The 27,988-nt window shown below is 42.3% G+C and overlaps 2 protein-coding genes and 1 long non-coding RNA gene across 11 annotated transcripts in view; 1 reads left to right on the top strand and 2 right to left on the bottom strand.

Moving 5' to 3' along the window:
• The window catches only part of ST3GAL4 (ST3 beta-galactoside alpha-2,3-sialyltransferase 4), a 171,224-nt gene that overhangs the window by 53,415 nt on the left and 89,821 nt on the right, over positions 1-27,988 (bottom strand). For 2 of the 8 annotated variants that reach the window (XM_081844437.1, XM_081844435.1), the window contains exons 3-4: positions 16,864-16,990; positions 14,902-14,976 (exon numbers count right to left, since the gene is read on the bottom strand). Coding sequence is in view for 4 of the 8 variants with exons in the window: in XM_081844446.1 (XP_081700572.1) it covers positions 5,509-5,569; positions 6,615-6,640 (87 nt within the window). In the remaining 4 variants the exon portion in view is untranslated. Of the gene's footprint in view, positions 1-3,776; positions 3,852-5,508; positions 5,570-6,614; positions 6,656-14,901; positions 14,977-16,863; positions 16,991-27,988 lie in introns of those variants that run through there. The other 6 variants (XM_081844448.1, XM_081844447.1, XM_081844446.1 and 3 more) reach the window with 6 other exon arrangements.
• Positions 5,612-27,769, top strand: LOC309331912. Of its 2 annotated transcripts, XR_014152007.1 has the most exons (4): positions 5,612-6,167; positions 8,848-8,961; positions 23,783-23,836; positions 27,092-27,769. It is a non-coding gene; the product is annotated as an uncharacterized lncRNA (long non-coding RNA). The 2 variants fall into 2 exon arrangements; XR_014152008.1 differs by lacking the exon at positions 5,612-6,167 and having other exon boundaries at positions 7,659-8,961.
• Positions 6,366-27,988, bottom strand: part of FOXRED1 (FAD dependent oxidoreductase domain containing 1) — a 233,671-nt gene continuing 212,048 nt past the window's right edge. Inside the window, exon 12 of the mRNA XM_081844421.1 lies at positions 6,366-6,386. The gene's annotated coding sequence lies outside the window, so the exon portion shown is untranslated. The remainder of the gene's footprint in view (positions 6,387-27,988) is intronic.

Raw genomic sequence — 27,988 nt, 5'->3', positions numbered from 1 at the left:
TGTGGGTGTGTCAGGTATGTAGGTAGCTTACCTTTTCCTTTCAGAAGTTTTACTGCTAAGTAAATAAATTTTGCTGGGATGGGGAGCTCAGTCTCTCAAGTTACATGGGAGCTGTGGGAATGTGCTATAGATCTGGAACGCAAATGATCTCAGGTTCAGTCCCTGGTACCTTAAATCAAAAGCAGCAGATGATGGGAAAAGTACCTTGCTACCTCAAGCCCTAGAAAGGTACTAATAGCCAGAACAGATAATACACGGGACTAGATAGACCAATGATGGGACAGGTTGGATGCTTCTTTGACTCAGGCAGTTAATGGAAACTCCCCTTGCCCAGAGGCATTCCTTCAGTACTTAAAGCAGGTGTGGGGAACCTTTGGCCCTCCAAATGTTGCTGAACTACAAGTCCCATCAGCCCCAGCAAGCATAAAATCATAGAAGTGTAAAGGACCACAAGGGTCCAACCCCCCCTGCAATGCAAGAATCTTTTGACCAACATGGGGCTCAAACCCGCAACCCAGAGATTGAGTCTCATGCTCTACCAATTGAGCTCACTCTTCTTCTTCATGACCCAATAGGGCATGTTGAATTTTTCACCTTTCAAATTCCAAAAATGAGGGACGCTTAAAAAATTGTAACATGACTTGGGAATTCAAAAAAATATTTTGGCTATATTAATATAATTTAGTTTTGCTTGGTGAGTAAAATATGTGTACAATTTCATCGAAGTAATTAAAAATGACTGCCAGATACTTGCAATTATATTATTATTATTATTATTATTATTATTATTATTATTATTATTATTTAGCATTACCTGACATTTTCAAAAGGTAAAATTAAAATTATCTGGTTTTGCAAAAAGTTTATTTCCTTCTTTTCAAATGTAGGCTTCCCAAGCTAAATGTTGTCCAAACCCAAAAATAATAGCAGATTTGAATTCCTCACACCCAAAACCAGTAGAGGCAGAACTTAGCTTTATCCTCCATAAATTTGCCTAATCCTCCTTTAAGGCCATCCAAGTTGGTGGCCGTCAATCACTGTCTCTTGCGGAAACAAAATCCACAAATGAATAATACACTACACTCTTTTTCCTGTCCTTAACCTTACAACATTCACCTTCGCTGGATGTCCATGATGTCAGGTTATGAGCAAGTGACAACATTTTTTGTTCTATCCATTTTTCCCATACCATGTATAACTCCATACACTTTTATCATGTTGCCTCTCAAAATTGAAAAGCCCCAAATGTTGTCATCTGTCCTCAAAGGGGAGTTGTTCCACACGCTCGATCACTTTGGTTGTCTTTTTTGGAACTTCTTCCAGTTCTACAATATCCTTTTTCGAGGTGAGGTGATAGGAACTGTGCACTTTATTCCCATTTTGGTCAGACCATAAATTTGTGTAACAGCTGGGATAGCTCTCTTGGTAAAGCACAAGACTCTTATCTCAAGGCCATGGGTTCGAGATCCACACTGGGCAAAAGATCCCTGCATTGCAGCGTTGGACTAGATGACCCTCATAGTCCTTTCCAACTCTACAGTTCTATGATTCTACTGGTAGTTTTATTTTCAGGTCCTTTCCTAACAATCCCGAGCACTGAATTCACCTTTTCCTCAGCTGCTGCACATTAATACCACCTCCATCCTTGACATTCAGAACTGAAAGATTAACCCCAGCCTGAGAAACAAGGTAACGGCAGCAAGAAAAGCTCTGCTGATCCACAGGCCTGACTGGCAAGGTCCTTACGTTATGGAGGTTGATATCTACAAAGGGTGTGTTTCTTTCCTGGCCATATTACATTACCTGTTTGATGTACCTACACCTGTCTACTAAAAAAGTGTAGGATTACAGATTGTTTTTTCCCAGCCAACACAAGTTTTTGAAAGCCACAGTGTCTCTAAGACAGCTCCCCCGAGACTGAAAAAGTAACATCAAATGAAGCCAGATATAGGAGGCATTTCAAGATTTAAAATGAATGGAAGCCTTCCAAAAAAATATTTCTATGTAAAGAAATGAAAGGGTTGGGCTGATCTCTTAGGGAAAGATTTGTTTTGGGAAATGTGCTGGGGTGGAGCGAGAAGTATGTACAACATATGCAAATAGACACACTATTAAAAAAATAATATTCCAGCTCCGTTAAGGGATCGAACTATGTCCTGTAACAATGATAAAATAATTATGATGAACTCTGCGAAAAGCATTCTAACTTCACATTTCTGATTTATTCACCAGCACTTGGAAAGGTTCCAAGCATTGTGACATTTTACTATGCTGCAATAAAACATGCGTCATTAGGTCACTTGTGGATTTACCCAGGGCAGCAGCTAACACAAACAGCATTTGGTCTATTAATTATATGACTCAAATTATTTTAAAGCTTGACATTTGTTACAGATAGATAGATAGATATATATATATATATATATATATATATATATATATATATAGCACTGTAAGTCATCCTGACATCCTGTTTCATTTAAAAAAAAAATTCTATAGGGCTGTACTGCCCAGTAATGAGCAAACTTAATTTCGCTGAGTGATGACAAATAACAATACGTCATACTTCCAATGTGGTTTGGCTACTCCACCAGTAAGCTGTTCTCCTGAACCTGAGCTCATTCTTAACAGCACATTTGGAATCCATTACCCAATAGGGATCCAATACTGACTAACGTTGTGGGGGCTGTTATGTGACCTCCCCACAACACTTATGTGAGGAGAACATGCTGGCTAGTTGCAGCCCCCACTACATGGCTTCCAAGTGCATTAGAAGAGACTCTATGCACATACCTATGTATAAGTGCATGAATTTTCTGTACCTGAGGGCAGATCCTGGGTCAATCAGAGTCGTATCCCCCCATCCTGCACAGCACTACAGGTAAACATGAACAGCTCCTTCCAATGTGCTCTGAACATGCAGAGCTAGGCACAATAGCCCCAAAAACCATCCTTACGCATTCTTTCAGCATGGGTGCAGTGTCATCTGAAACACACATGAGCCAAATTCACTCAGTAGGGAAACCTTTCTTGAACTATCCCAACTTCTGAGCATTTACATCTCCAAATTAATGCCACTACATTCACAGCAAGGTTTTTTTTTTTGCAGGGAGAAACTAATTCCTTGAGTGATAGCTCCACAATTTAGCGATACCAGCTTTTAGCCTAACCTAAGCTATCTACCCATCACCAAGATGCAAGAGCCTGCCAATGAGTAGAAAGACAGCATTCTTCCCCTGACCATCTGCATATACTTGAGTGTTACAGTCCCGGAAGTGTAGTATTATCAGCTAATGAAAAGGACCCTTATTTGTTTCTGATATTTATATCCCACCCTTCAATAACCACTTAGCACTCTTAGGGCAGCTTGCAAAAGCGTCTTTAAAAATACAAATATTATACCTAACAAACAGCAACAAAGACAACAAGGCACACGATAAAGCACAGACTTTGGTGCCACCACCAACAAAACTCTCTCTCCTTGGTTGCCACCTGCCTTGCTTCCAGTTGTGGGGGTGCCCAGAGAGGTGCCCCAAATGTAAATCTCAGCGTATGGGTGGATAAATACTGCAGCGTGTGGATGCAAGTGAAAATCTTACAACGTGTTGATTCTCATTCAATTCCACTCCCTTAAGAAATCAGATCTAATTGCCTATTAAATTAAATATGCCTATGGGTCTGTCTTTGCCCTGCTCCCCACAGTTCTAGTACAGTCATGCTTACCACAGCTACATGAGCAAGCATACAGATTACAGAGCACATCAGCAAACACTTACCATACCATCAGAGATGCATGGGGAAGGGCCTTTTGCCATTATATTCTCATTCTTATACATGCCCACTTTTTTAAAAAACAACAACACACCTTTTAGCATGTATTTTAATGACTTCAAGTTAGCAAACTCAGCTACAGCATTGCAGAAGTTGACATCGATGGGAGAGTACAGCTCTATGGCAAGTGTCCTTTCCCCTTGTTGAACTGGAATTGTAGGAGGGGAGAAAGGGTGCTGGCTCAGTCAGTTCCCTCCGTCACATCCCTGGCACTGTCCCAGATTTCCTGCACTGGTTGGAGAGCAAACGTCTGCAGCAGGGGAAAATGCAGCACTTCTGGAGAATCCCCACCCAGTTTAGAACCTTGAACATATGGGTTCTGAATCACACAGGTAATCTCCAAGGTAAAAGAGTTTCGATGCTGCAGGTATCTGGCCTTCTAATGAGTAGAGGGCAGCAGGGTCAGCAGTGGGGCCATGAGGCACACCCCTGGTACCCCCCCCCCCATTGTACAAGAAGAATGATGTCTGGACAAGGCCAATGAAACCTAGTAAAGTGGGTGTTCAAAATCATGAAGCTGGAACTTAACATTCAAAATATGCAGCCGGTTTTTTAAAAGCCAGAATCACAATGAAGATGCGCAGTCCACTTTCTACTTCTGTCCACAGTGACTGAGGTGTCAGACAATTTGCAACATTGCACACCATTGCAAACACCCTTCATGCGGCTTGAGCATTGGTTAGCAAAATCCATATCCCAAGCAAGTCCTGAAACTGGTATAAGAAATGTGTGCCTATGAACATCATCTCATGGTTCCCGCAGCCTACTTTGTTACCCAAAATGCTTACAAACAGCTGACTGGTTCATGCTGGCAAAGTGTGGGAGAGCTGTTAAAGGGCACTCCAAAAATACAAAATTCTAGTAGCAAGATGTCAGGATGAGTGTTATGCAGTAATTTCAACAGTGCACATTACAATATACTGGACATTATTCCCTTTATTTGAACCTGTGGTCACATCCAGCACATGATTTCAGGGAAAGAGATTTGTGTAATCAAGCAAATAGGCTTTGCAAATAGCATTTTCCATGAGACTGAGTCGTAGCTAGGAGTGGCAGAAAATATATCTAGAAACCCTTTCAGAGAACATGTTCACTTCATAATAATAACAAATATCTAGAGAGAGATCAATCAAGTCATGACTGCAGTTCATTTTTACAGCCCAGTGAGTTTGACTGATTCATTGCATGCACTGAAAAGAAGAAGAAAGGGCATGTTATTTAAGTGCTAGGAAGCACTGTTGTAAAGAAGAAAAAACTTCTGAAGATAAACAGAACAAGCCTCTTGCTGGCAAGTACTAATTCATCTGTTGTCTAAATGACACTGAAAGATGGGTTTCAAAAGGAAATGTTCATTTAGCAGGAAAATGGCATAGATTTAATGGAAAAAGTAGGGCTCCAAGGTTTGCTCTCAGAAATATGTCAAGCACAGTCAACACAAGGATATTGTATAATGGTTGATTATGGGGAGCAAGCACACTCCTCAAACTTCCTGCACCAAACTGCCCAACGTCACTATATCACTTGTCCGTAAGGATTTGATTACATGTGTGCAGCTCCTGGGTTAGAAATCTGGGCCGGTTTTTAATGACACATATAAGCCATACCCAGGTGCAAAATTGTGCAGAACCAACTATCTTGAACACAAATTACCTCCTGGAAAAATGTGCAACTTCTTACCTCAAGAGCACTGTGCTTTTCTTCTGTCTCTTCCATTCTTTCAAATGTTATCCTTCGGATTCTAAATTATAACAGCGGAATGTCAAGGTGGCAGCTCCTGTTTGATTAATTAGGCTTTTAAAATTTTATCTGTTTATTTAAAACACACACACACACACACACACACACACACACACAACTTCACCAACACCACCATTTAAGTTGCATGTCAGAACCAGACCTCCATTGGGGTTTTGTTTGGATGAAGTCACCATCCCTTCCTACAATGTCAAGACGAGCCAAATTCAAATAACAAAAAAATTAACATCTTTGCATTTTCTAATGAAGTGGTGGACACTTTGATTCTATATTGCCATCTTGCTTCCTTAAGGGTGCAAGCGAGGGCAGAACGAGACATGGTGACATTTATTTGTTGCTCTGCTTGGGGTCTTTTTGGTGGAGGGAACTATGGGATATGAATTCAAACTACAGTGAGATGGAGTGCCAGCATGTCTTCTCCCAAAGAATACAAAGTGCCTCCTGGCCCATCAGCCTCCACAATTCCAGAAAGGAGGTGGGTGGGGAGACTAATGGACAGCTTCACAGAGAAGTGGAGGAACAAACCCAGGACTCATTTAAGTCAGGAGAATAGAGGAGGCAAAGCAAGAGGAACAACTCAGGTAGGTATATAATTTAAAGTCCCTTTCAAGCTATGCAGTGAACTTAACTAGGTCATTGAGCAAAGTGTGGTGTTTCTACAAGCTGCCAGCATGAGTCCATATCAGGCCCCCTACTATACAGGGGTTGGGGGCTTTAACCCTATGGTCCCAATCCAGATTGAGGGGCCCATTACTGCAATCTGCATTGCCAAAAAAAAAAAAAAAAAAAAAAGGTTCAATCTGTTTCAACCACTATATGGGGAGGGGCATTTAAATAAAGCCCCACCCTACCCTAGCACTTGGGTCCAATATGGATCCCCCACACGCACACTACTGGCCATTCGTGTTTGCATGTGTGAAACTATACTTAATATGAGAACAATGGAATTAAAGGGACAACTAACGGCTGTGAGGCCACTCCCCGCAAGGCCCTTTCCACTTGGCCTAGGGGGCCAGGCCCATGCTCACCCAGCCCCACTGAAGAGCCTCCTCATGAGGCCGGAGGAACATCGCCCGGCTAATGTTTATTGATTTTAATATGCTGTAAACCGCTTTGAGATTTTTATTAAAAATATAAAGCGGTATAGAAATTAAAACAAACAAATAAATAAATAAAAATGTGGACTAACCCCAAGCAAACAGGAAATGCAATCTAATAGCCAAGTTAGACACAAGAGAGCATTCACAGTCTTGTCAGACCTGCCTCTGGCTACACAGTCCTGGGATACATGCTGGTGTAAGCTTCAGCTCAGCCATACACCCTGGCAGGGTACAGAATGGGCACAGCTGTGTGATGGAGGGTTGTCTGCTGAGGGCTTGAAGGGCCCTGCCCTTGCCTCTCCCCACCTGGCTTGGGGTGGGGCCTGACAGGCATCACAAGGCCTGCAGCTGCTGCTCAGCAGAGAGGGCTCTTCTATTAAATTGTTTTTTTAATTTTTATCTGTGTTGTTTTAAATTTTTATCATCTGGCCTGGGAGAGTGAAGTGCTGACTGACTCCAGCTACAAAACCTGAGGCTGTTGAACAGATCCTTGGGCTGGAGTATTGTTTACGGGGGGGGGGAGGTGTTGAGAGAGCTTGTTGCTAATAAACATCCACAAATTTATTAATAGAATAGAATATATGATAGACAAGGTAATGATATGTACCATTTTTAACATGCAGAGAAGAGGAATGTGCAAACAAACCAGAGAGGGGAGCTGAGGGAAGTCTTTGTGGGGGGGGGGGGAGAGGGAGGGATGGGGGGAATAAAAAGGGGGGCAAATAATGTAGTTGATTATTTGGATTGATAATTTGTTTTGTTGAAATTGTCTCATAAAAATATTTTTTTTAAAAAAAGAGAGAGCTTGTTGCTGTTATTGATAAATTGTTTAGTTTAGTTTTAGATCTTACGATTTACGTGGAAATTGTTTCCATTTGGTTGTGTACTTCTTCATGTGTTTTATTTATTGTTTGACTTCTGTTATGTTTGTAATTATGAAAATCTTGTTTTGATGATGATACCCTCCCCACCATGATATTCTCTGGACATCTCCTTCTCCCCCCTGTCCTGCAATCTCCCCAGTCTCTGTTCTCTGTCCAGTATCCTCAGAATCCCCTCAGAACCCGTCAGTTCCCTATGGCAGCTGTCAATAATAACAGTGATTTAATAATAGTAACTATTATTATTTATGACTTGTCCCCCACCCATCTGACTGGGCTGTCTCAGCCACTCTGGGCAGCTTCCAACAGAATATAACAGAAGACAATGGCTAATTAAAAAGAAAAAAAGTAAACAGCAGTTGTGACTGGCCTGATCCAGGCTAAAACTGGGGAAAAGGGGTTAAACTCCCCAGCAACCTGCCCTGCAAGCCCAGGTCCTGATCTGGATCAGACCTTTGTGCTTGCTATTCATTTAATAAAACAAACAAACAAAAAACTAATTGCTAATTGTGTAAATGGCTTTATATCTAGTTTGGCCCTAAATGTTGTAATACCCTGTGAATAATAAGAAATCTATATGGTAATCAATGTGAAGTATAAATATTCTACAAAACTGAAATACTGTAGGTAATTATCCTGTGACTCACAAGAAGTGTCTAAGCACTCCTACAAAACTACAGTTGATGATAATTACATGGGAGAATCCATGAAAGATGTGAGCTGGTTTAAAATGTGCTTCAGATATGTAGCATGTAGCAAATTTTGACACATGCATCAGGGTCCTATTAATAAGGTAATATTATAATATAATCTGGTAATATGCAGGTTATTGCCCTCTGAACACAGGGATATTGCATTTCTAGCTATTATAGCTATAAACAATGATAAATATACCTTCCACAAATATATCTAATTCATGCTAGTGATTGGCTGTCATAGCCTCTTTAAACTATTAATGTTGCAGGTTAACTGTGAATTGGGTGAAGTGGTACTAATCCCCCCACTTTATGCTTATCTAAAATGTAATCCACAATAAGGCTGGGAGTATTTAAGTAATGTTCCCATAAGCACACACATGCACACAGTCTCAGTTTGCACACAATGTTAGTGCAAACATGCAGGCTCCTGTTGAGCAGATTGCAACCACTTTTCCAGCAATACATGTTAAATAGCATGTTGTGCTGTTTTATTATTGCCCCTTGTACTGAGGGAATCTAGTTGTATGAAGGGCAGTTCAAAAATATTTTAAATAAATAGATATTCCCCATTTTTTAAAAAAGGAAGGATCAGCCAAAGAGAGCAATACTGTATGGTCAAGATGACAGATCAGATCAGTGCCAAAGGTGAGATCCTTCTAATCAACAAAACTATAACAGAATCTCAACAGCTTGCAGGTAAGTCCACTTTCCACTTCAGAAGGGTAGACTGTGGGCTGCATTGCTCCCTCTCGTGTGCATTTTTACTTGGTCTCTGAAAACTGTAACCAATGGCAATTTAGGCATGGTTGAGAAAAAAATGCTGAGGATAAGGAATAGAAAAGTTTTGTCAAGAAGACCAAAAAATCCCATATGTTCTGATACACTGCTTAACATGCAGTGCTCCCTATACACATGTTCTGTAACTCTGACTCCTCAACTGTCAGGTTATACCAAGTTTTATTACAGAGCCTGACTGCTTGCCAATGGGTAGGGTTACAACTTACGGCCATGGATTCCAGACCTTCATCACAAGAAAAGTGACCTTCCTTCCGCCACAAACTGGCCACCGGTTGTGACTACCAGCACTGTAATCTCAAACAAACAAGTTTCTCCTACTCCCAAGCAGCTGCTAAAATGTCTTGTATTTGCCATAGTTTTCTGCACAAACCTACTACCTTAACAAGACACCTCCCACACACTGCAAAAGGCCACTTTCGCACAAAAGTAGGCTTCTGCCTTACCTGAGGTGTCTTAGCTGTGCTAATCTGCGTGCAGGTGATCTTTTCAGTGGTCCAACTACACCTGCAACATGACTGCTTGCTGGATACCCCCTCCTTGTGTTTATCATAGTTACCTTGTTTACAGCTGCAACCTTTCCACAGGGAGTCAGCAACTGGGGAAAATTTCACAGCCGAGGGACACACAACACACTCATAGCAGCACTGTAAAGGCTGCTTTTGGACACCACGTTTGCAATGGCTACAAAGATATGCTAATACAGGCAGTTATCTGACCAGGGATCTGGGGCTGAAAACTTTAACTGATTAACCAGTGTGGTTAAATAAAGGAAGCTCTGAAACGCGTCGGGTGGCCATAAGCAAAAAGCCACAAAGGTTTAAGGAAAAATTTGGGACATTAAAAGACTGCCTTCCCTGCAAGCCACAGGAACCTGTGAGCTCTCACACCTGTACACCAAATCGGATGGCCTTTAAAATGGTTTCTCCTTCTAACTCGAAGGTGAGGAACCTTTTTGTCATCAGTGTAGGGTCCCCTTGGCTGGTTGTGCAGAGGCAAAAATGAGAGGAGCAACGAATGGAAATACTATCTTCGTACAGTAGGCTAGTTTCTGCTTACACTCGCACAGTGCTCTCTGCCTTTCATTCATCCAGGCAAGCAAGCAAGAGGCATTGCCAGACTGGAAGGACACATTCCAGCCAGGCAAAAACAGAAACAAAAACCCATTTATGCAAGATGCAAAACAGGGCCAGTCAGAGCTGGGGCCTGGGGAAGAGTCCCAAGGACAAGACAAAGAGTTTGGAATGACACAGTTGGCTCCTGGCTTGAGGTGCCCAACCCCTGTTAAAGCTCATGCATTAGCAGCGTTGGCATTTAAGTATTTGTGTCATTTTAAATATGTGTTTTTTTTTAAAAAAACAACAACAGCAGCTTTGGTTCAAGATGAAGGCTAAGGCCGACAATTTCCAGCTGAGCTTCAGTAAATACAGAAATGGTAAAGTAAAGAACAAACTCCCATGCCACATAAGCAGCCAAGACTTTAGTACGGTCTTAAATGTTACGCTCGCTTACAGATTAGACTCCATGCACCCTCACCTTTGGTTGTTCAGCTCAACGAGGGGAGGGGGGACATCTAGGCAGAAATTCTACAGGTGCAGCTTCTATCATTTGCAACAGCTCTTTTTGTTTTTTTGAACAGTAAATTCACTGAGTTTTTGAGACACTTACAAATTGTAATAATAGCTTCTTTTTTAAAAACAACTCAAAGCAATATCTTTGTCTTCAGCACCTTCAAGTAAACAGCATCTGTTATCTAAGAACTTTAACAAAAAGCACTGAATTTAGAAGATATTTTCATAGATTTGCAAGCAAGCTTGAGTTAGGAAGAGAATTCTAGAGTCCCACTGCCCTCCTGAAATTAATTTAATCTTTATTTGCTACTTGCGCCACTTGCCTGGAGGTAACATAGAAGGGGGAATGAAAAGCCACTTCAACCAGCAAGACAAAAGATGCCCATAGAGACTGCAGGTTTGGGGTTGGGGTTGGGGTTGGGGTTGGGGTTGGGGTTGGGGTTGGGGTTGGGGGTTCCTCATCACATGCATGAACCTTTGCTATTCACTCTCAAGAAGCATTAATTTGAGCCGACAGATCCTTTACTTCCTGTCCTGTGTCCAATGTATTAAAAATGGGTGTGCACATACCTGTTAACGCCTTTTGATGACAGCTGTGTCTACTTTCATGGGTGGATTTTCAAGCAGTGTAACATTGCAGAGCATGTGAACCAAGAAAAGCTCTGCCACCAAATTACCAAGAAAGATGCACACATGCAGAGCAACTGAATCTCCTCAAGAGCCAAGGCAAAGCCATTCTTCTGATTCACACTGTAAGCACCTTTTCATATGGCAAAGCCAACTTCTGCTTTGAGAACCTATCTTGCTGCCAAGTGCCTTTTTTAAACATGCACTTCTGGCATTCAACAGCCACACCTGTACCAAAGTCCTCTGACTCTAATGCCCTCGAGAAAAGAGCATGTTCACATATGCAAATGGCTTAGCTTGAATATACCCAGAATATCTTATCTAGCAGTGCTATAAAAGCTTTTAATTACTTCCCTCTCATATCAGGGTGGAGTCCAGAAATACAGTGGACGCTTGGGTTGCGAACGTGATCCGTGCAGGAAGCACGTTCGCAACCCGCAGTGTCCACAACCTGCAGTGCCGCGTCTGCACACGCACGAGTTGCAATTCAGTGCTTCTGCGCATGCGCAAAGCGCAATTTAGCACTTCTGCGCATGAGCAACCATCGTAACCCGTTCCAGTACTTCCGGGTTTTGGCGCGTCCGTAACCTGAAAAAACACAACCTGAAGCATCTGTAACCCGAGGTATGACTGTATAAGAACACAATAAAAGCAACATAAAAAAACTGCACAGGGCTGTCAGCATGAAAAAGTCTTTAAAACTATGCAATATATGTAAGTTTAGGTGCTAATACCACAACTAATAATGCCCTACACCCAGTGCCAGATTTACGTATAAGCTAAACAAGCTATAGCTTAGGGCCCCACTCTATTGGGGGGCCCCCAAAAAATTAAAGGGAAAAAAACCTGGATGTACATTTCCAAAATATAAAAACAAATAAAATAAAACCTACATACAGCAACAGTGTTTTGTGTTCTGTAGGCTCCTATTTTGTTATTGTGCAAATGGCTTTAGATACCTATTAGGTCCATAAATTACCATATAGCATAGATTCAACATAAAAAACAGCGACAGTTTGTTGTTGACAAAGGACAGCTGGACATATAAAGGGCCCCATTACATTCAGTAGCTTAGGGCCTCATCAAACCTAAATCAGCTGCAATTTTGCTCAGATGTTTCACACAGAGCCATCAAAAGAGTCACTAGGAGAGGACAGGGAGGAAACAAGCTACATTGGTGCCACTTATTTGGCAGAAGGAAAATTAAATATGCCTATTCTTGGACTGCATCTTAAAATACTTGGGATAAGCAGCAGCACCTAGTTCAAGACTCATAACATTACTAAAAAAAAATTTTAAAAGTTAGTTTTTTATTTTCTTGTTTCAAAATCGCACACACATAAATAATACAACATGACAAAAAAAATGGCTCACGGGCGGGGTAAAATACTAATAACTAACAAAATTTTGTGTTTTCAATGCATCCATAAACATGCAGCAAACGAAGGAATAAAAGTGTGTTTACTTTTTACCAACATGTTAGCTAAAAGGTGTTAAGTGCTAACAAAATAATCATTAAGTGATCGTTAATAAGGGTCATCATTCCAACAGCAATATGTACCCATTACCATGCAATAAAGAAACCAAATGGTATCATACGCCAAGTCAACATTGAATAGGTGGATGTTTCAAGGATCTACATCACTACGACACACTTTCTAGGAATGCTAATTCTGTGGTAAAAGCTCTGAAGCGATAACAATCACATGTTGGAAGCTCTTGTTATTGGGTTCCAAATACAACCCTAGTACAGATGTAAACACTAATAATCCCCTAAGAAGAGTTAGGAGATTGGGAACGTAAACCAGACTCACACAGATCTCCATTCTCTTACCTGTGCTAATTCCACCTTCCCTTCTCTCGTTAGGGTTAATTATGGTGCAGCATTACCTGAATGGGCACTAGCCATGGTTAGTGCAAGCCAGCAGCTTTGAACTCAGGTTTCAACCACTGGTTTAAAAGCCAACAATCCTAAATATTGCTGTAGATAGTGCAGCATCACCATAAATACTAACTCCAGCAGCAAGCTCCCTATTTCCTAACCATCGTTGCCTGAGTCTGCAACAAGCTTCCAGCCTCATGACTATGGGAATGTCTGCATCAAGAGGTCAGAGCTTCAAGGCTACCTATTTCTAAGCACAAAACCTTTGTTTGCAAGTGTAAGTTGTGAATAAAGTTCTAATATTCTTACATTTAAACCCAGGACATTCCACAAACATTTTTTTCTTTCAACACATGCTAATAATACTTTATTTATTTATATCCCACCCTTCCTCCCAAATGGCAAACACACAGGTGATAAAACAGTCAAAACATTTTAAAACAGTGCCAATATAGACTGGGAATGATCTCTACTTTAAAATGCTTGCTGAAAGAGGAAGGTCTTCATTAGGTGCTGAAAAAACAACTGAGATGGTGCCTATCTAATCTTTAACAGGAGTACCAGACATATACTTTTACAAGTACTCTAAAATGAAGTTTAATCTGTTTTTAAAATCCAATGATGTGAATGCTAAACTTAGGGATGTGAAGATACCTGAACAATCACTGACCACTTTAAAAAGACAACAATTGGTACGATAGAGAAGAGCAGAGACCAAGCTGTTGGGAAGTTCCTGGTTTAGAAATCACTTCTGCTATGAACTCACTACATAGCCTTAAGCAAGCTGCTCTTTCCTCTTCCAGCCTCAATCCCTCAATCTGTAAAATGGGCACAGTAAGGGATAAACTCTGTAAGACAGCTGAGATGTGAGATTTGATCTCCTGGGTCTCTTTTAATATTGGCAAATAGCAGCTTCCAAGAGTGGGTGGAGGTAATCCCCATCCCCACTCATATTTGCCACAGTGTGGGAAGCCTCTATGTACGCAGCCTGTATATATACATTTCTCTAGCAGGGAGAAGAAGCACAGAGAGGGACTCTTTTGCCATCAACCTGGCTCCAAATTAAGAAAGGAAGGACACAACATTCATTGTCTTCTGTTTCTAATGTTCAAGCTGTGAATGCTGCTTTTTAAGTAGTGAAAACATCACCACCCACTAACCAAGTGGAAGGTATGAGCACTCTTAGTGAAAACCCCAAGGCTTGCAGGGGGAGAGACTCTTAAGGGGAGGGGACCCAAAACAACCCCATGAGGGCTGGTTGTTGGGGAGGGGATTAGAATGGAGTTGAATGGAATCCTGAACAGGAGCTGTATATGCACCATACATCTAGGGCACGCTTAAATTGCTTCCCCCAAAGAATCCTGGGAACTGTTCTTCACCACTTACAAAGTTACAAATCCCAGCACCCTTAACAAACTACAGTTCCCAGAATTATTTAGGAGGTGGGGAGTCATGTCCTATAAATGTAGGACACTTTTCTTGCAGTTCCCACTTAGTACGTGTTAATTCCAAACAGGGTCCCAACTGGCTTTAAGAAACCTGGCTATATTTGCAATGGAGAGACACTTGGTTATCACCTCAGTACAGCGAAATATATGACACAGAGGTGAGTTGTGATCTGCTTCCAAAGCACACTACAGCCCCATCGTAGAGAGAAATAAATTTGGGAGAGAAAAACACATTGCTGTCCATTTCACATGTCTCCATGCTTCCTAATCATCATCGAGCTACCATATAATGCATCTTTAAAACTTTACTTACTTACAGTCCTTTCCTTCCCAAACCAAGACAGCATCACCTCCATGGGCTGGGAATCTACAATCCCATTTTTTTTGTCTGTGGAAAAATGAAAATGAAATGAATGCAAATGAATTGGGCGGGCAGTAAAATAAGGTAAATAAATGCAACAGGCAGTTGAGTGTTGCTTTAGGAATCTGCCTTATACTGAGTCAGAACCATTGGTCAATCTAGCTCAGCATGTCCTACACTGGCTGGCAGCACTCTCCAGGGTTTCAAGCAGGAGTCTGTCTCCCAGTCCTACAGGGAGATGCCAGGGATTGAACCTACAACCTTCTGCATGCAAGTCAAATGTTCTACCACTAAGCTCCGGCCCTTAGCACAGTACACATTCAAGCTGAGGTTGAATTTACATAAAGCTTTCAATGTCTTGGCATTTGATGGCTTTTGGGGGGTTGCGACTGGACACAAGGAGAAGCACCCCTTCATAGAAATGGGTTTAAACAAGTGGGGAGGAGGCAGAAGGGACAGGAAACACAAAGGAATCTGTGTTTCTTGTTTCTTCTTTTGTTTAAAACATTCCCAGAGAGGCTCCAGAAATGGAGACAGAACATGAATCTCACCACAGGTAGAAGAGTTTCTCATGGGTTAAGTCACAAATCTGGATAAAAGACAAAAGGATAGGTAACTGCTTGCCCAGACAGCCAGTTGCAATTCAACCCATGTTTTGTGATAACTCATACCCTGCCATGCTAAAAAGCTTGTGGGAACTGGTCTCAGCGTGCCACAAAAAATGAGAGAAGAGGGGGAAAGTGGGATGCTTATGGAATTTGCACCTACCAGATTCTGACCTGGATTGAGAAGTTCTGCCACACTGCATAAGTTTACCAGAGCAGAGCTCAAGATGCCAGATTCCATTATTGTTGTAAGACCATGAGAAGAACCCACTGGATCAGGCGAACGACCCCTCTTATCCAGCATCCTGTTCTCACAGTGGCTCAACAGATGCTCACGAGAAGCCCAAAAGCAGTACCTGAGAGCATCAGCTCTCTAAGCATTAGCATTCTGGGGCATCCTGCCTCTGACAGTGGAAGTGGAAAATAGCCATCCTTGCTAGTAGCCCTTGATAGCCTATAGGCTGCACCCCAATAACCACTGCCTGTGTAAGCACATTTTAAAGTACCAGCTATGATGACAACCTCTTCTTCAACCATTCCCTCTGAGGCCACTGTGCAATTAGCTGCAAAGACTGCATAAAGGATTTCTTTGCATTGTAAACAGGAATGTTTACATTCTGATAAGGCACTAAAACTCTACATAGCTGCAATCCTATCAGTCATCACTTGGCCTGGCCTCTGGAACAAGGGATATGGTGGTTTTAATCAGAGAATCGCAGCTTTTGTTATACTTTGGCCTGCATGGTTGACTGAGGGAAGGGGGGTGAAAATACCGTATTTTTTGCTCTATAAGACTCACTTTTTCCCTCCTAAAAAGTAAGGGGAAATGTGTGTGCGTCTTATGGAGCGAATGCAGGCTGCGCAGCTATCCCAGAAGCCAGAACAGCAAGAGGAACTGCTGCTTTCACTGCGCAGCGATCCCTCTTGCTGTTCTGGCTTCTGAGATTCTGAACATTTTTTTTCTTGTTTTCCTTCTCCAAAAACCAGGTGCGTCTTGTGGTCTGGTGCGTCTTATAGAGCGAAAAATATGGGTAGCTTCTACTAGATGAACCAAGTAAGCAGTCAATGTCTACATGTATCTAGGTAGCCTAGTGAGTCTCCCTGTCTATTCCTACCAATTCCAACTCAAAGAGCCACGGTGAAACCTTTCTCTCTGCGAGGTTTTCCTGCCAACACCCTAGTAGACATCGTCCAGATGAGGCAGGCAGGCAGACAACATTTAATAAAGCATTATCCTGATGGCGCCAATGCAGTTGTCATTGGAAAGAAGTCCATTCATTCCAGTAACTACCAACCATGCTCTGCTTACCCCTCCTTGCACACTATGCAATGCAGTGGTGTCGAGCAGCTGCAGGACTCCTGACTTCTCCTTCCAGCTGGGCTAGTGGGAAACTTTGGGCAAGATTATGAGACTCTCTGTGCCTCAGGTTCCCCATCTGTAAAAGAGAAACAATAACAATGCTATGTACTTCAAAGGGATGCTGCAAGGCTTCATTACGTAGTTGCTTCCAACTTCATTTGGCGGAAGCCGTGTTTTCACAGACTCGGATGGCTATTACTTTCGCTGCATACTTTGGAGTACATTAAACAGAAAGCAAATAAGATCTGCTTATCGCATGGGCACAAATCAGCTGTCATAAGGTGAAGAGGGGGAGAGTTGGCCTAGACTAATAACAGTGACACACCGACTGGGATTTCCACCCTTTCCAACGGGCCCTGCTCCATCCTGTTCCTTCAATAGCAGCCTGAGAATATTGTAGCCAAAACAGGACTACCGGGGGGGGGGGTGGAATATCAACATGCTAAAGGGAACTCCAAGGTTTGCAGAAGCATTAAAAAAGTGTTTAGAAAAACATACCTGAGGTGCAAAATAATAATTTAAAAGATTAAATGATTGTTATTATTTTATAGTCCAATGAGGAAGGGGCATGTTCAATAACTACAAAATGTTAAGTGTGAACTGGTGAAAAGAAAAATGGAAAAGGGAGGTAGGAGAAGGAATGGAAAGGAGCATGTCCGCTTCCACAGGACCATGTGTCTTCTATCTATTTTCTTTGGGGGGGGGTATTTGTAGATTTTCAGGGGGCCAGCCAATTTGAAGAATTTTAAAGCGAGAGTGCCAAGAGTGGCCCCCCTCAAAAAACCTTATTTAACAACAACAGCAAAGCCTTACCACAACTTCAAACATAGCTCGGCATTATTTCTAAACTGAGACAGGCAACGGTCCGCCTTAACTATGACTAGTTGATTCAAGCCATAGGTTATAAACCTGGTTTGTCTGAACTAACCATAGTTTATGATAAACCATAGTTTAGGATCGAGGCATAACACTAAAGTGTGGTTAGTTGAAATTGGTAGCAAAAGTTTCTGATCTCCTTGCAGCCATGGCAGAGAGGAAACATACCTGAACAAGCATAAGAAACACACTAAAACCATAAGCTCGTGCTGCTTTAATTCTGTCAAAGGAGACCAAGGCGGAATGCCTGGTTTTGTTGGTTTTAAATGTTGTTTTAAAGGCGGAGGTATCGTTTTCATTTGTTTTTAAAGTTGTCAGTTACCTCAGAAGCTTTTAAGCAGAAAGGTTGATAGATTTAAAAACAACAAGGCTACCAACAATGTTTCCAGATTCCTGAAAGAGGAGTCCTGCTCTCCCTCATGTCTACTGCTGAAGTTTACCCACAAGAACCTGCCGAAGTTTTATAATTTCTCCCCAACACCTTCTGAAGCGGGTGGTGGCAGGAGAAAGGGCCTTTTTCTGCTGCGGTGTGCCAGCTGTGGAACATTTTCCCCAAGGGGCCTTGCTAGGTACCACTCCCAGTTTGGTTCCAGGGCCAGCCAGCGAAGTCCTCCTTCTTCCACCCAGGCTTGATCAACTTTTTTTTTTTTTTTAATATAATTTTTTATTAATTTTCCAATTTTTAACACTAAACAGCAACAACACACAAACATCAACAAATACAAACACACCCAAAAAATATCTTTTCTTAACCTCATTTTCATACACCTCGTTTCTCGGACTTCCCCGTACCTCACCCTTTTTGCATCCTTATTTTGCAGTTTTTCAACAACCCCTTTTGCCAATTAAATTTTAAATTTAAACTCATTGTCATTCTCAATTTCACCTTAAATCATCAAACAGTTTTAGCTGCAATTCTACATCTTCCTTCCCCTTGACATTTTATCACTCCTCTATTTTACAACAATTCTTAAGATATACTTTAAACTTCTTCCAATCTTCCTCCACTGTCTCTTTCTCTTGGTCGCGGATTCTGCCGGTCATTTCTGCCAGTCCCATAAAGTCAATCACTTTCGTCTGCCATTCTTCCAGTGTAGGTAATTCTTGTGTCTTCCAATGCTTTGCTAGAAGGATCCTTGCTGCTGTAGTGGCGTACATAAAGAAAGTCTTATCCCTCTTTGAAACCAATTGGCCAACCATGCCCAGGAGAAATGCCTCCGGTTTCTTTTGAAAAGTACATTTAAGTACCTTCTTAATTTCATTATAAATCATTTCCCAGAAGGCCTTAATCCTTGGGCAGGTCCACCAAAGGTGAAAGAAGGTACCTTCGGCTTCATTACATTTCCAACATTTATTATTGGGCAGATGGTAAATCTTCGCAAGCTTGACTGGGGTCATGTACCACCTATAAATCATTTTCATAATATTTTCTTTTAAGGCATTACATGCCGTAAATTTGATACCGGTGGTCCATAACTGTTCCCGGTCCGCAAACATAATGTCATGACCGGCTTGATCAACTTTTTGGTCTCCTTACAATTTTGCTCTGACACTATGCCACACTGCTGTTGCTATTAGTTGATGTTTATAAAAACGTCAACTATTCTGAAAGTCCCCGGGCTTAAGAGCAGGAGAACAAGGATGTGTGATAAGTAGCTCCCTCACCGCCCAGTGAATCACCAAGCTGCAACCAAAGAAAACAAGCACTCTCTCTCCAAAACCTGAGGAGAGAAGTGACACGGCTTCATGCAGAAATGCCTTTGGCGGGTTCTGCTAAGGTTCGCTGCATCAAAGGCAGTCAGCCAAAGCAATCTCAAGAGCACAGCAGGGCTTGACAGCTCCAGCGTGGAATGGCAGGACACAGAACGGCTCATTGCCCCAGCCGCACTCTCACTTTGTGCAAACTGCATGCTAAGTCCTACTCAGTTTAAAAGAGGCTCAGGTGGATCCTTACACCCTAATAAGTCACCGAATTATAATGCCGGGTCACAACGAGAGGCAGCTGGCTGGTGACCTCCAGCCCAAATAAAGCGTTTAGGTAGTGCAACGGCCCAAAGGGAATATATCCCTTCATTTTACATTCATTCTATCTGGGCTTGCTGTTTCTATGTCTATTGAGTTACTGGAGATATTTTACATTTATTTTTATCTACTTGTATGCTCTGTGAAAACCTGGCAGGGTTAAAAACTGAGATATGAAAGCCAGGAGCTATATGGCACCTTAAACCGAGGTTATGGGTGCAACAATGAAATGTATAGGGGCACTTTTTTATAACAAGAATACAAACCTGAAAATGAATGAGCTGCAGCTAAAATATTATGTTCATTTTTCACATGGGGTGGTAGTCCTTCCCCTGTCCACCCCTCTAATATTCTTAAGGGGGCCTCTTCTCCAGTCTTCAGAGAGTAGCTGGAAGTGGGGAGGCAGAAAAAGGTCCGCCTTTCCTTCCACTCTGCAGTTTTAATCTGAAATCTTAAGCGCAGTATTGTGTCCAGAGCTCAGAAGCTGCTCGCACTAATGAAATTCCCTGTTGCAAAATGCACCTAGAACATGGGTAGGCAAACTAAGGCCCGGGGGCCGGATCTGGCCTAATCACCTCTAAATCCGGCCTGCGGACGGTCTGGGAATCAGCGTGTTTTTATATGAGTAGAATGTGTGCTTTTATTTAAAAGGCATCTCTGGGTTATTTGTGGGGAATAGGAATTCATTCATTCCCCCCCCCAAAAAAAATATAGTCCGGCCCCCAACAAGGTCTGAGGGACAGTGGACCGGCCCCTTGCTGAAAAAGTTTGCTGACCCCTGACCTAGAACAATGGGAGTTTCGAACACTGAAACCTGGGCATAGGGTTTGAAACAAATACAGATGTTTGAAACAAATACAAATTAGATAGATAGATAGATAGATGGATGATAGATAGATAGATAGATAGATAGATAGATAGATAGATAGATAGACAGATAAGATATAGGCAAAAATGTACAACTGCCTCTGAGGAACAATTTCAATACAGGTGAGAAGCAGAGGGAGCCTTAGCTATCAATTCCTAAGAACAACTGGCCCTCTAATCTGTCTAAACCCCATCTATCTGTTTGAATCTGTGTCTAGTACATGATCACTGCTCATGTTAAATAACAGCATTTTTGCAGCAATAAAAGCCTGCTGGAGATGTTAAAAATAAAAAGGCAACATTTTCCACATTTAGTGGACATATTCAAAAATGAAAAATAAAAATTAAGGGAGAGTAGAGAGAGACTGCACGTTATTGAAAATGTGATTGGATATGTTATACCACCGACATCATCTTCTTTCTTCTCTGGCTATATGGACGGATTTTGTGATTGTGAAACAGCATGGAGTGAGTTGGAAAGCGATGGCAGCTGCTAAAGTTACAAAAAAGCCCACAAAACTTATGTAGCCTGCAAAAATGAAATACTAGCCTGCTGAGGGCTGGCAAAAGAAGAATCAAAATGGGACTATCCCTCCTGCAGAATTCTGTGGCATTTCGATGCTGGGTGCAGAGTCTGCCCACCTGTCTGCCTGCAATGCCTTCTCACCTGTAACCACTATAGTTGTCCTTTTAGCTAGCAAACAGAAACACAGTGATCCTCTTGAAGGGAAGCACAGCCTAGCTTATGCCTGCAAGATTGCAGAGCAGGGGATGAGGAAGCTGCCATCCTCCCAAGTCCCATCAGCCACAGCCCAAATGGTCAAGGACCATCTGGAACATCTGGAAGGCCAGAGGTTCTCCACCCTGGCTGTAGAAATAATAGAATAAATATATCGAAGACAGGGTAATTCAACCTGCGGGCCGCAGGCAAGGCCTTTCTTTCGTGGCCCTCATCAACATTCAGGAAAAAAACATATTAAAGCCTTTAAAATTTATTTATTGTGTCGTGCGTTGTTATCGAAAGTGCATACCTTTGTTTAATAATTAAATCTATTAATTGTGCCTTTGAGGGTATATATTACCTGTGTATTTTAAATCATCTTAAATATATTGCAAACACTTTAATTTACGATATGGAAATTTAATTCAGTTTGTGACCCACGGGTTCTGTGTTGAAGTACTCTTGCGGCCCACTTGGTATGAAAAGTTGGGCCACCTTGATCAAAGAGAAGGGGAAAGGAGGGATCAGAATAACATAGGAAGCTGCCTTATATAAAGTCAGACCATCTAACTCATTGTTGTCAGCACTGATGAGCAGTCACTCTCTTGGGCTTCAGACAGGGGTCCCCCTCCAGACATACACCCTACCCACTATGCCAGGGATGGGGAACCTGTGGCATTCCAGGAATCCGAGGGCCATTATCCCTGACTATTGGCCATGCTACCCTGAAGCTGATGGAAGCTGGAGCTAAAGTCCTTCAACATCTGGAAGGCCACAGGTTCCTCATCCCTGCAGCACACCACACCAGATCCTCCAAGTGTCCCTATTTTCTAGGGATAGTCCCAGATGTACAGAAGTTGTCCCAGTTTCTGATCTGATCCTGGAATGTCCCGCTTTTCCTTAGGACGTCCCTGCTTCCCTCAGAGAAATGCTGGAGGGTATGGTAGGATGTCGCTATTTTCATCGGAGAAATGTTGAAGCGTATGGAGTTATCCAACCACCGAGCCATCTGAATGAAGCTCTGTTTAGGGAAGTTTTAAAATATTTAATGCTTTATTATGTGTTTTATATATGTTGGAAGCTGCCCAGAGCGTCTGGGGCAACCCAGTCAGATGGGCAGGGTATAAATAGTTAAATAATAATTATGGAATAGGACGGCCGTATTTTCATCAGCGTTTGGATGGTATGCCATGCTGGTTCTCAAAATGCAAACACTTACAGGGTACAAGCATGGGTACACAGTCAAAGACAAAACAAAAATAACTGTGCAAGTAGATGTGGTCCCAACACAATTTCACGAAACTCTTTATCAAGGGGGGGGGGGTTGTAAAAGCATACAAAATTACACACTCTAGGAAGTGTGTTACACCTAATAAGCTGTCATGAACCAATACTTCAGTCTCAAACCATAATTTTCACAATATACAGTGGTGCTTCGCAAGACGAAAAGAATCCGTTCCGTGATTCTCTTCGTCTTGCGGTTTTTTCGTCTTGCGAAGCAAGCCCACTGACAGCTTAGCGGATTAGCGCTATTAGCGGTCTAGCGGCTTTTAGCTATCAGCTGTTAAGCGGCTTATCAGCGGAACAGCTGATAAGCGGCTTAGCGGCTTAGGAAAGGGGGGGGAGCAAAAAAAAACCACGGGAACTCACAAGATTTTTTCGTCTTGTGAAGCAACCCCATAGAGAAATTCGTTTAGTGAAGCGCCTCCAAAACGGAAAACCCTTTCGTCTAGTGGGTTTTCCGTCTTGCGAGGCGTTCGTCTTGCGGGGCACCACTGTATACTGTTTAAACACTCAACTTATAAGCAATATTTAACACACCGCAATAAACTACAGAGATTCGTCTCCCCAGCCCAGCAGCCTATATACCTGTATTTATCCACACACAGTACAATCAAACTCAAAACTTGTGTAGCACTTCTTGATAAACTGCTTATGACAAATTTTTCTGATGCAGCATATCCAAGCAAAATTGGTTCACATTTTGTTTCATACACAGATATAAATATAACCCGCTGTCTCCTAAAACAGCTAACCCTAACTAACTTCAAAAGGCCTTGTTCCAGCTTTTTAAAATAAGAAGCTGATATACTACTACACACTACATACTACACCACAAATCTCACATTTATCATGCTATGACTTGACTGACAGCCACTGCACTGTAATCAAAAGCAGTACAGATACCCCCAAAATGCAGCACCCCTAATTGCTGAGGTGACCCCATTGTGAAGGAACGTATTACTATCATGTTTCTGAAGGAAACTCATACTCTTATCTTAACAGAAACAAATATTATGCTTTGTCGTTAAGCCTTCTCTAGTATGAAGCCTCGTAATCCACATAGAGGAGTTTATATCTAAATATATTCCTTCTTTATAGGAGCAACTTGCTCAGCAAACCAGAATCTCCTATCTCATGCCCTGCACCCATACTGTAAGTAATGTTTAACTAGGATTTCCACTTTTATTTTCTGTTTTATATTTTTACGATGTTTACCAATTCTGAACGGCACTTTATGAGTTGGCGTCCCCACATACATCTGTTTTCCCGAGAGTTAACAAGTGATTCTATTGAAGTTTATATTTGTGTGGACTACATGTTGGAAGAAGATTGGAGGGATGTAACGAGGTTTCTCCGCTTTCCCACTATGGGCTGTCTAGGGTGGCACATTGCTGAAATGTCTAGACATAAATGTTATGATCCAACAAAATCTCTGACCCAAGAGGTTCACACTTAGCAATGCTATGGTGTGACATAATATTTATTCTTAAATATTTATTTCCCAGTAGTTAGAGACTGCAGGGATGAATAGCTTTCAAAGAGTTTTATATGATGTTCTCTATGTAGGGTCATCACAACAGCTTGAAACTGCTCACTAATGTGCTGTATTATAGTTTTTTGTTGTGTATCTTATGAGGAAGGAGGAGGAGGAGAATGGTCTAAAAGGCTTCCACAACCAGATGTTGTCAGACTATTAACTGCCATCCTCCCTTAATACAGTCGTAACTTGGAAGTCAAACGGAATCCGTTTCGGAAGTCTGTTTGACTTCCAAAACATTGGGAAACCAAAGCGCGGCTTCTAATTGGCTGTAGGAAGCTCCTGCAGCCAATTGGAAGTCGCGGAAGCCCCGTCGGATGTTCGGCTTCCAAAAATAGTTCGCAAACCGGAACAATCACTTCCAGGCTTGTGGCATTCTGGAGCCAAAACGTTTGAGAACTAAGCTGTTCAAAAACCAAGGTAGGGCTGTATTGGTCATGCTGGCTGGAGCTCATGTAAAGTTGGGAGTCCAGCAACATCTGGGGGGGGGCACCATGTTGGCTACCCCTAGTCTAGACCAATCCTATACAAGGTCACAGTTAAGAGACAACCTAAGGCATCCCGCAACACAGTGCAGAAAGCTCCAAGCTGTTCAGCCCTGTACTTCCTGCATCTATAGAATTTCCTTCCTAAATCCTTGTTACATTAATTTTGTTGCATAGGAGTGTGCTGGGATTAGAAGGAATCTTACATTTGCTCCAACCGCTGTGCAGCTATTGTAGGCAGTCCCACCTCCCTCTCCAGCCCAGACCACTGAAGTGCTCAATCTGTCCAATTAGGCGGCAGCAGCCATGTGCTAGCAAAAGCTATCACTAAACTAAACACAACACACTTGCTAAGGCACACTCTGCTCTGTCCTTCTCCAGTAGAGGTCACTAATGCATATACTAGCATGTGTAGACCAGAGTCATCTTCATCTAAAATACAGGTCTCCCTAGACTCTACTTAGCACAGTCTGTTTTGTCTAACTAACTGATAACAGGGTAGCCAAATTAAGCTGATTTGCTCTTTTCTTCTCCCCTTTCCCCCCTGTCTTTTTTTTTGGGGGGGGGGGGCTGGGAAGTAGCAGCATGGGTAGTGCACCCAGAGATTTTGACCTTCCTGGTCCTTCCTGCAGCCTGGTTTCCAAAACTTAAAATTCTGCACACAATCGCCAACACTGACAAATCCTCAGGCCACCTGCCCAGCTTCTGGTACGAAGGAGAGGTGCAACAGAATTCTGCAAATGCTTTAAGTAGGAAAGACTCTGAGATGGAAGCTGATCTGCCAGGAGCAGAAATTGGAAACACGATGCAACATCGCTGTTGTTGCTTTCAAAAAAGAAAACTCTGCATGAACCAACACAATTAAAAATGGAATTCAAACCGAAGGGTGGGGGAACCAATTAAAAAAACAACAACAAATTAAGACAAGGGGGGGAATAGCATCCTGTTGCAGATGTCAATTCACTGAACTGTGAAATGTCTTCTATTTTGTTACACGGCTGGTTTAGAAAACAAAAAACTGAGAAATAAATAGTGTACTAGGCTAGAAGACAGCTTCAGACAAGAAGCGGAGTTAAGATTATTCACCTTGAATCAACGTAAGGGGTTTGAGAATTAAGGATTACGCATCCTTACAAATGATGACAAGGAGAAATAAGCAGAAAATGCCAAAGAGTTACAATGCACCAGATATGATTTCTTGTATTTGCATCCTACCATGGAAGGCAAGGCTTTTTACTCACAGCATAAGGATCTAGGGGAGTTCCCTTTCCAAACAGTGACGAAACTCCTATTTGCCCTTTGATTCAGAAGCAAGATAATTGCATACCTTCAGACTATGACCACATTCACAACATACATTTAAAGTGTTATCATGTCACTTTAAACAGCCATGGCTTTCTCCAAAGAGTTCTGGGAGCTGTAGTTTGATGATGGTGCTGAGAATTGTTAGGAGGCCCCTATTCTCCTCCCAGAACTATAATTACTGTACCAGAGTTCCCTGTGAAGAGGGACTGATTGCTAAGCCACTCTGTAATAATATTACAGGGGCAATAGGGGTCTACTAACAACTCTCAGCACCGCTAACAAACTACAGATCCCAGAATTCTTTGGAGAAAGCATGATACTGCTATAAATGCATGGTGCTAATGTGGCCTATGGGTTATTTTCGGCTAAACTATCCCATGTGCTGAATGCTTTTGCAATCGCAACGTAACTTCCCCTCCCTCTCTCTCCCTCCCCCACCCCTGCACCACCCAAATGCCCTCTAGGGTTTTTCCCTAACCCTCTGGAGCAGATTTGGGGACAGGGATATGAGAGGGAAGGAAAAGTTCCATTGTGCTCACAGAAGCCATCACGCACGCACAATGATTTAGTTGGATGCCGTGCTGTGTCCTGGGACCTGGAGTAAACAGCCCTGGGCTACAAGCAAATATATAGGTCTCATCACAATCAGCACATGTAAGGGGCTGGCCTTATTCCACGGACAGAAAAGTACTGCACATAGCGGCGTAGCGTGGGGGTGCCGGGGTGCCATGGCCCCGGGCACACAATTTCTGAGGGGGCACAGACCCCCAGCGCAACACATCGTAGCCAAGTGCTCCTCTCCACCCACCAAGGACCACATCAGCTGACTGGGCTCCCCCAGCAGCATGGTCCCACTTTGCACCAGTGGAGGCGAGGATGGGGTCGCTCTGGCAGCATCAAGGGCTGGGCTGATGCCCCACCCACCCAGTGCACGTGTGCCTGCCCTAGGCACCAGCAACCAGTGCTATGCTGCCGATTGCATGAAAGGACTCTATTTTCCTGAGAACCTCCTGTTACTGTTATTTTTTAAAAATTGCATTGTTATTGCATCTTTTATTTCTTACATATTGTACTCCACAGAATCAAGAAATGTAAGCAAAATATAAAAGAAATTAAAATCAATATGACTATTAAGCGTGATGGATGTGACGTCTCCCGTCTCCAAGCACAAGGCACCAAGGACCACATGAACGAAGCTCACAGATCACTATCAGCCAGCAATCACTGTTTGAGGAGCCCTGCTCTAGGCTATGGAAACTAATGGGCATTATGCAGCATGGCATGGCTCCGAATCATGCAGCAATTATGTTAAATCTACTTGAAATATACTTTAGAGCAGGTCTTTATTGTGCTGCCTCAATTTTAGTTAGGTAATGCCCTGCATTTATTTGGCTTTCAACAATTCGAAGGTGTTCACATGCACACACCTACTGTAAACATGACAGTAGTCCTCCAGTTGCTCAGTTTTGTGCAAACGAAGCGCTGTACAGGTATTGGCCAAGGTACAAAGTAATGTCCCTTATCAATAGCCCCGCATGGCCCAAACCAAACAGACCCACAGGCACGAAGGAATCAAGTAAACAAGTACATCCACAAACGAAAGAGTCCTATTTCAAAAGAAATTGCTCAATGTTTGACTAGATATTGGCAGACTGAACTGGCTCTGAACACCACTTTGAGTACTCTTAAGCCCTATCCAACTATAAGCTTCTTGACATTGCAACATGGTGCCCTCATATCCCCTTGGTGCTTTCCAAGATCCCCAGACCCTCCCATTATTAATTTAGTTTTAATGAGGTTGTTGGGGTTTTCTTCTTTTTTTGTTTTGTTTTTTGCAAACAGGGTTTTCCTGTTTTTTCAGGGTGAGGTGTGTCGACTTCTTTTGGTCTCTGCTTTGTTTGTTGTGGGCAGGATATGAACATCAACCGTTTTATTCAATGAAAGGGGTGTTTTGTGTCACATGTCTCAGATTTCCAA

Source organism: Podarcis erhardii, assembly GCF_964252035.2.
Source record: "Podarcis erhardii genome assembly, chromosome: 16".
In the NCBI taxonomy this organism is placed as follows: Eukaryota; Metazoa; Chordata; class Lepidosauria; order Squamata; family Lacertidae; genus Podarcis; species Podarcis erhardii.
The sequence above is the reverse complement of the archived record's forward strand: the minus strand, read 5'-3'. Positions and strand labels throughout refer to the sequence as shown.